The 9002-nt window shown below is 35.6% G+C and overlaps 1 protein-coding gene across 1 annotated transcript; it reads left to right on the top strand.

Annotated features, from left to right (window-relative positions):
* The first annotated feature begins 5581 nt into the window (after positions 1-5581).
* LOC107795906 (AAA-ATPase At3g28580-like) lies at positions 5582-7637 on the top strand. The gene is made up of 2 exons (XM_016618615.2): positions 5582-6364; positions 6749-7637. Exons 1-2 carry the CDS (start codon positions 5599-5601, stop codon positions 7573-7575), a joined length of 1593 nt encoding a protein of 530 aa, XP_016474101.1. The 5' UTR covers positions 5582-5598; the 3' UTR covers positions 7576-7637.
* The last annotated feature ends 1365 nt before the right edge of the window (positions 7638-9002 follow it).

Here is a 9002-nt window from a genome sequence, read left to right on the forward strand (position 1 = left end):
TGAAAATATATTGTTAACTTGTTAGTATAATTTGTTAATCGTGTAACTGATGGGTCCATCTCATTCAAAAGCCAAAGTAATAGGCATTTGTATAAGAAAAATATTTAGCTGGGATTTTCTTTGGTTTGGAAGCTAACTTAGTTGAATTTCTTTGATTTAGTAGTCAACTTTGTTGAATTTCTTTGGTTTGGTAGCCAACTTTGTTGAATTGTCAACATTGAAGAAAAAAAAAGAAAAGTGTGTGCAAATTGTCAAATATAGTAGGCTTTAGAGAGTGAGGCTTTGGCTATAAAAGGAGAGCTTCGACTCTCATTTCTACACACCAACAAAGAGAGAAATAAAGAGTGAGGTTTCACAAACAAGATATAAGAAAATAGTGTGTGAGAAAACTAGAGAGTGAGCGATATTATAATGCGGTGGGAATTTCAAAAGAGGGTTATTTCTTTTGAGTGTTGTAGTGATCTTTGGAGTATTTTACTCGGACCTACAAAGTGTAAAATTTCTTGCTATAGTGATATCAGTTGCTCGTCTCGGGGACGTGGTTTTTTCCCTTATTCAAAAGGGTTTTTAACGTAAAATTCTTGGTGTCGTTGTCACTCTTTTATTCTTGTTAATTATCCTATGTCGGTGTTACGTTATTATTCCGCTTTTATTACTGTGAATATTATTTATGTAGGGGATTTATTCAACGGAGGGATCTACTCATTCAACAAGGATTACACAAGGTACTTGATGCTGATGCCAAAAAGCCTAATACCATGAAAGTTGAGGATTGGGCTGACTTGGATGAAAGGACTGCAAGTGCAATTAGGTTGCACTTATCAGATGATGTGATAAATAACATCATTGATGAAGACACCGCATGTGGCATTTGGACAAGGTTGGAAAGCCTATACATGTCCAAAACGCTGACAGATAAATTATACCTGAAGAAGCAGCTATACGCCCTATACATGGGTGAAGGTACGAATTTTTTGTCATATTTAAATGTGTTTAACTGACTAATCACACAGCTCGCCAACCTCGGAGTGAAAATCGAGAAAGAAGATAAAGTCATCTTGCTATTGAACTCGTTGCCATCTTCGTACGATAATTTGGCAACAATCATCCTGCACGATAAGACTACCATTGAGTTGAAAGACGTTACATCGGCTCTTCTACTCAATGAGAAGATGAGAAAGAAGCCTGAAAATCAAGGACATGCTCTCATCACAGAAGGTAGAGGCAGGAGTTATCAAAAGAGTCCGAGCAACTATGGTAAATCCGGAGCTCGTGAGAAGTCTAAGAACTGATCCAAATCAAGAGCTAGAAATTGCTATAATTATGATCAACCGGGTCACTTTAAAAGAGATCGCCCAAATCCATGGAAGGGCAAAGGTGAAACCGGTGGGCAGAAGAATGCCGACAACACAACCTTCATGGTGCAAAACAATGATAATGTTGTCCTCTTTATAAACGAGGAAGAGGAATGTATGCACTTATAAGGTCCAAAGTCGGAATGGGTAGTTGATACAATAGAATCTTACCATGCCACACCGGTAAGAGATCTTTTTTGCACATATGTAGCATGTGATTTCAGCACTGTGAGAATGGGTAACACAAGTTACTCAAAGATTGAGGGGATTGGTGATATTTGTATCAAGACAAATATCGGATGCACATTTGTTCTAAAGGAAGTGTGACATGTACCTGATTTGCAGATGAACTTGATCTCGGAAATTGCTTTAGACCGAGATGGATACGAGAATTATTTTACAAATCAAAAGGGGAGACTCACCAAGGGATCATTGATGATTGAAAAGGGAGTTGCTTATGGCATGTTGTACAGGACAAATGCAGAAATATGTCAAGGTGAATCGAATGCGGCACAAGATGAGATTTCTGAAGATTTGTGGCACAAAAGGATGGGTCCTATGAGCAAGAATAGATTGCATATTCTTGCCAGGAAATCACTCATTGCTTATGCCAAAGGTACAACGGTAAAACCTTATGACTACTATTTATTTGGTAAGCAGCATAGAGTCTCATTTCAGACATCGTCTGAAAGAAAATTGAATATACTTGATTTGGTATATTCTGATATTTGTGGTCCAATAGAAATTGAATCGATAGGCGATAACCAAATTTCAAGTTTTCCAGAAGTTTCATGCTATGGTGGAAAGGGAGACACGCCAAAAGCTAAATCATCTCCGAAGTGACAATGGAGGTGAGTACACTTTAAGGAAATTTGAAGAGTACTGTTTGATCCATGGGATCATACATGAAAAGACAGTTCCTGGAACCCCATAACACAATGGCATAGTCAAAAGGATGAACCGCACAATTGTGGAGAAGGTGAGAAGCATACTCATAATGGCTAAATTGTCTAAGTCATTCTGGGGTGAATCAGTTCAGACAGCTTGTTATCTGATCAATAGGAGTTCATCAGTTTCGTTGGTGTTTGACATCCTAGAGAGAGTTTGGACCAACAAGGAGGTGTCCTACTCGCATCTGAAGGTGTTCGGTTGTAGAGCTTTGCACATGTACCAAAGGAGCAGAGAATAAAGTTGGATAATAAATTTGGTCCCTAGATATTCATCGGATATGGAGATGAAGAGTTCAGATACATATTCTTCTATAATTGCTTACTTAATTGTTACAATTTGTGCAAAATTGTGAAGTTGGTGAATTGAAGTCTTCAAGTCTTCAACGATAATTATTTTTCAACAAGTTGTTCGTCAATTCGGTAAACTCGTTCCAACTCTTAAGTTTTAATATTATAGTTTTGTTTGTTTTATTTACTTTGCTTGATTAATTAAGATGGCTTATTCCCTAAAAAAATATTTAGTAAAAATAAGGGAAAATCCAAGAGTGGTGAATCTAGTGGCCAATCTGTTCCTCCTCCACTTCCCCCGGCTCCCCGGCCGAAACCTGTTACCCGTCCTACACCTGCTATTCTTGATAGCGATAATAGTTTATTACAATTTACCGAGAGTCAATTTTGCCATAATATTGCACCCGGTGAACAATTAAACCATAAATATATGAATGCTCTTTATGGTAATCCAACTATTGATGAAAATGATGATGAAGAAATAGATTTTGATGAAACGCAACCGGATGACGATACACCCACTAGTCCTGCTCCTGAAGTTAACTCAACTAATAATAATTCAAATGATCCCCCGTCTGACCCTCCTGTTACTGCCCATACTTTTTCTAGACAACCTTCTAAACGGGCAGAAATATCTCTTGTTTGGCCATTTTTTACTCAACTAAGAGAAAAAAATAGGGCTAAGTGTAAAACTTGTGGCAAAGAGTTAGTTTTTAAATATGTTGAAAGTCGGGAGGGGGGGGAAGTTTGACTAGATACATATTGCTACACCCTCAAGATAAAGCTAGATATTTTCGTATGAAAGTTTTGGCCGAGGGGACAAGTGCACCTAGTATGGCTGACCTTAGTACCAGGTCAAATCAATTTCAACCGGGAATTAACACTGTTACCGGTGGTATTTTATATTATGATCCAAAAAAAGATCGGGAAGAATTGCCAAAAATGGTTACTGTTATGTGCTTACCCTATAATTTTCCTTCTAACCCTCACTTTGTGCATTATATTAGAAAAGTTTATAATCCTACTTATAAAGGTTTTCCTCGCACAACCGTAAAGAGTGATATTTATAAATATAAACATGAATATGAACAATATTTGCGCTATTTATTTACTCATATAAATTATCGTGTTGCTATTACAACTGATATTGGTAGAAGTGGTAATGACTGTGATTACCTTACTGTTACCAGTCATTGGATTGATGAGGATTGGATAATGTAAAAATGCATTATTGCTTATAGAATAATTAATTCACGTCACACAGGGCAGTTTATTTCTAGCACGATTACAGATATTTGTAGATATTTTTGCATTAGTGATAAAATAATGTCAGTTTCAATAGATAATGTTACTAGTAACATAAATATTGTAGCATTGCTTACCACTACACTAAGTCCTGCATTTAGTAACATTTTTCATGTTAGATGTATTTGTCATATTTACCATTTAATTGTGGGTGATGGTATGCGAATTTTAAATGTTGAAATTAAAAAGGTTAAAATGGCTATTAATTGACTTTTTTATTCAAACCGTAGAAGTAGACTTAGAGAATATTTTAAAAGATGCGATGAATTTGGCCTAAGAGAAAGAAAGGTTCCTAAACCTTGTCCAACTAGATGGAATTATATGTATGAAAGTTTAGTTATTGCATATGAATATAGAAATCCCATAAACTCAACGTTTAATGCTCATGTAAGTGATGATGATGAGCACCTTACAAATGCGGATTGGGCTAATGTTAAAATGCTTGTAGATTTATTAGAAAAATTTCATATTGCTACAAATAAATTTTTTGGGCAATATTATCCTACTATTTCTAACTGTTTAGTTTATATTGCAGAACTTGCAAATTTGTTTGATCATTTTTCAGAGGGTGGGGAAATCTATCAACTTGCTATTGATTCCATGAGAAAAAAATTTAAAAAATATTTTTTTCCTATTCCCCTTATTTATGGTGTTGCTGCATTGTTAAATCCTACTATGAAATTAGGAGGTCCTCAATTTTTGTATGAAACTGTTTATAATGGTTTAGCACTTGAAGATGAGGAGTTGTCTACACTTGCGGACGCAATAGCCTCAATTAAAATAAATGTTCAAACTATTTATAATGCTTATCAAGTTGCATTAGATCATGCTAGACCAAATGTTCTAACTCTTTCTTCTTCTAGTTCTCAATCATCTAAAAGAACTGCGGGAGTAAGAGCACTTAGTGCTTGGGCAGGGTTCAGGGGTTCTCAAGGTTCTAGTACTAGTGATTTTTCACAACTAAATGAGCTTGAAGTTTATTTGTCACAGGGAATTGAGGAAGTGAATCCCGACGGCTCCTTTAATATTTTGGAATGGTGGAAGGACAAAGAAAAATACTTTCCGATTCTTTCAAGGATGGCCCGAGACATTTTAACTATTCAAGGTTCAACAGTGGCATCAGAGAGCGATTTCAGTCAAGCAAGACTTCAACTCGGTGATTATAGAGCGTCTATAAGGGAGAGCTTGGAAAAATCAGTACTTTTCAGAGATTGGATCCGTTCGGAAAGAAGAAATTTTGGACTTGCTGAATCACAACCAGAGGTAGACGAAACTTATGAAGAAATGCTAGCTGAACTTGCGGAGGATGATGCTTCGCCTGGATTTCTGCAATAGACGGTTTTCACGGCTCGAAATCGTGACTTCTTGCCATATACCAATATATGTGATAGTAATTTTTCTTTATAGTTTGTCCCAAAAGAATAATATATTTTTACATTTAGAAACCATTTTAACTTTAAACTTTTAAACCACAAATTTCAAAAATCATTCTCCCTCTTCGATTTTTTAAACAACAAAACATCACATAAACTATTGTTCAAACTTGGCGAGCAAGGAAGATACAACAACGCTGGTGTTTCCTATATAGTACAGTACTATATAAGAGACCCTCATTTAGTGAACAAACATTCACATACACTTGATCAAGTGTTGTTATATATTATTTCTAAGTGAAAAAAGGAGAGAAATTAATTAAGAAAATGATGATGCAAGATGTTTGGACTCAGTTGGGTCCAACCATTGCAGCAATCATGTTCACTTGGACTATGTACCAGAACTATTTTCCTCACGAACTTCGTGGTCATATTAGGAGGTATACCGATAAAATAGTGAGCTATTTCTACCCTTATATGCACATTATTTTTCATGAGTATGATACTGATGGCTGGTTCGAGCGGAGCAAAGCTTATGTTGCAATCGAAAGATACCTGAGTAAGAACTCCTGCACACAAGCCAAGCGTCTCAAAGCCAACGTAGTGAAAGATGGTCAATCTCTTGTCCTAACAATGGATGATCACGAGGAGATAACCGATGAATATAAAGGCGAGAAAGTTTGGTGGATTTCGAGCCAACAACTAGCCAACAAACAGACAATTTCTTTGTGGAAGGAGGATGACAAGAGGTATTTCAAGCTCAAATTTCACAGAAAGAATCGCGAGCTTATCACAAATTCATACTTGAAATATGTGTTGGACGAAGGGAAGGCGATTGCTGTTAGAGAAAGGCAGAGGAAGTTGTACACAAACAATAAGGGGGAGTCAGGTGGTTATAGATATAGGGGTTGGAGGATATGGAGCCAAGTAGTGTTTGAGCATCCATCAACTTTTGATACTTTGGCTATGGATCCAAACAAGAAACAAGAGATTATGGATGATCTCCAAACATTTAGCAAATCAAAAGATTATTATGCCAAGATTGGCAAGGCGTGGAAGCGTGGTTATCTTCTTTATGGTCCTCCGGGGACAGGTAATATTAGGATTTTGTTCTGAATCTTTAATCTATTAGGAATTTCTTTCTTGAAAGAATGAAAAAAAACTTATAAAAGGAATAAATCTGCTTCATATGCCTTATTCCTTTTTTGGCGAAAAAGTCTTGGTCATCTATAAATTGAAGATCTCTGTTTCTTCTCACAAGAACAATAACAATATCCACAATGTAGTCTTTTAGAGAGTTTCTTTTATTCTCTCTCAAAGTTTTTTTCTTTTTCTTTTATAGTAGATTGATGTAGGTCAATTGGCCTAACTATATTATAGTATATTATGTCATTTTAGTATAATTCTCTTTGTCATCTGATTTACTGTTTGCTTTATTAGCTTCCGTATGATGCCACGTTATTTTCGATCCCAACAGGTAAGTCTAGCATGATTGCTGCTATGGCTAATTTCTTGGAATATGATATCTATGATCTTGAACTGACAGCGGTTAAGGACAATACCGAGTTAAGAAGGTTATTGATAGACACTACAAGTAAGTCTATTATTGTAATAGAAGACATTGATTGTTCCCTTGACCTTACCGGTCAAAGGGAGGAGAAGAAGAAGAAGAAAGACGAGGAAGATAAAGAAAAAGATGAGAAAGATGCCATTGTGGAAAAGATGAAAAAAGGAGAGGCGAAAGAGAAAAGTGAGGTAACTTTATCTGGGCTTTTGAACTTCATTGATGGTTTATGGTCAGCTATTGGTGGTGAAAGGCTTATTGTTTTCACTACTAACTATGTGGAAAAGCTTGATCCTGCTCTAATTCGGAGGGGTAGAATGGATAAACATATTGTGTTATCTTACTGTTGCTTTGAGTCGTTCAAGGTGCTTGCACGTAATTATCTAGACGTCGAATCCCATGATCATTTTCCTGAGATTCGTCGTTTGATGGGGGAAACTAATATGACTCCTGCGGATATTGCTGAGAATTTGATGCCTAAGTCTTCAAAGGAAAATGCAGACACTTGCTTGAAGAGATTGATTAAAGTTCTTGAAATTGCAAAGGAGGAAGCAAAATTGAAGGCCAAGGAAGAAGAAGAAGAGAGAGCTAAGGCCAAGAAGGAGAAGGAAGAGAAAGAGGAGAAAAAGAAAGAATTAGCAGCTGATGCTGAAGAAGCCAAGGATACTGACGGTGTAAACAAGAATGAGAAGTCAGAGAGTAATGGTACTAAGAAAAATGGTGATGTTAGCAAAGATTGATTCTGGAAATGTTTGATTAATTAGAAGATACAAATAAAATGTTGAGGCATATTTGAGCTTTATGTTTTGTACAATTGGCTATTAGGTGTACTTGTGAAGTTTATTTTATGTTTTAATGGTGCTCGTATAGGTAGGGTTTCGAATCGCGGAAGCAGACACTAATGTTTGCATTAGGATAGATTGTCTACATCACACATTTGAAGTGCGGCCCTTCCATAGACCCTGCGTGAACGTGAGATACTTTTCACACCGGATTACTTTTTTGGTGCCGGTACAAAAGCTAATCTAAGTTTTCATGGAATTAATGGTTTGTTACATTTAGTAGTACTCCTTTTTCTGTAAAAAAAAAAAATTCGTATGTTAGAGATATCAAAATTTTCGTTTAACTTTCAGAGTTGATTTCAAAAGTATCTCAATTATAAAAGTGGTATTATGCAGTAGGTGAGATTAATAATAAGTTAAATGCATATACATCAGTAGCTATTTGATAAACGATTGGTTCATTTTCAGCAACTGTGCATCTTAATATGGTTCACGTGTAGCAGATTCATAATAAAATAGGGATATATACTATAGCAATTGGCAACTAATTATTATCGGGAGACATTCAAAAATAGCCAGATTTAAAAGTGTTAATTGAAAAATAGTCACAGTTTCAAAAGTAATCGAAATTTAGCCATTTTTCATGTAAAGATAAATCTGAACGAAAATACTGTTCAAAATCCAAAAACTATTCCAGCATAATACACTGGAGTTCCAGTATAATATATCGGTTCAGCATAATATGCTGGAAGTTCATACACAGGTGATCCAATCTCCAGTATATTATGCTGGAACTTTCCGCGTGTTAGAGTTCCAGCATAATATGGTGGAAGTTCATACACAGGTGCACCAATCTCCAGTATATTATGTTGGACCGGTCCGTGTTGCAGCAAAATAGTGGCTATTTTTTAATGACTTTGCAAACGCTGATTATTTTTGAATTACCAGTCCGAAAACTGGCTAGCCCGTGCTATGTTTACCTAATTATCGTCTCTAGCTAGCCAAGTTTTTTTATTATGTAACACAATGAATTATAATACATTTATATTTAACTCCTAGAAGCCAAATTAATTTTATGTTGCACCACAAAGTGTAGAAAGATTATACTATAATTTAACGAGTTAAATAAAATTAATTTTAACTTTATAAATAAAGCTAAAGGAAATTACATGTTCATCACTTAATATGTTTTCATTGACGAAAATTAATTCATATGTACTACTTTAGTGTTTATAGGAAAGAAAGAAGTATAAATGATCTATTGTTGTGTTATGAATGATCGTAAAAACTCACTGGAAAGAACTAACAGTGCTTTTTAAAACGATTTCAATGTGGATTGAGGTGTCGCAACCAAGCTGATATGGGGGGATAAAGATAAATGCATT

Source organism: Nicotiana tabacum, chromosome 24 (assembly GCF_000715075.1).
Source record: "Nicotiana tabacum cultivar K326 chromosome 24, ASM71507v2, whole genome shotgun sequence".
NCBI classification, from domain to species: Eukaryota; Viridiplantae; Streptophyta; class Magnoliopsida; order Solanales; family Solanaceae; genus Nicotiana; species Nicotiana tabacum.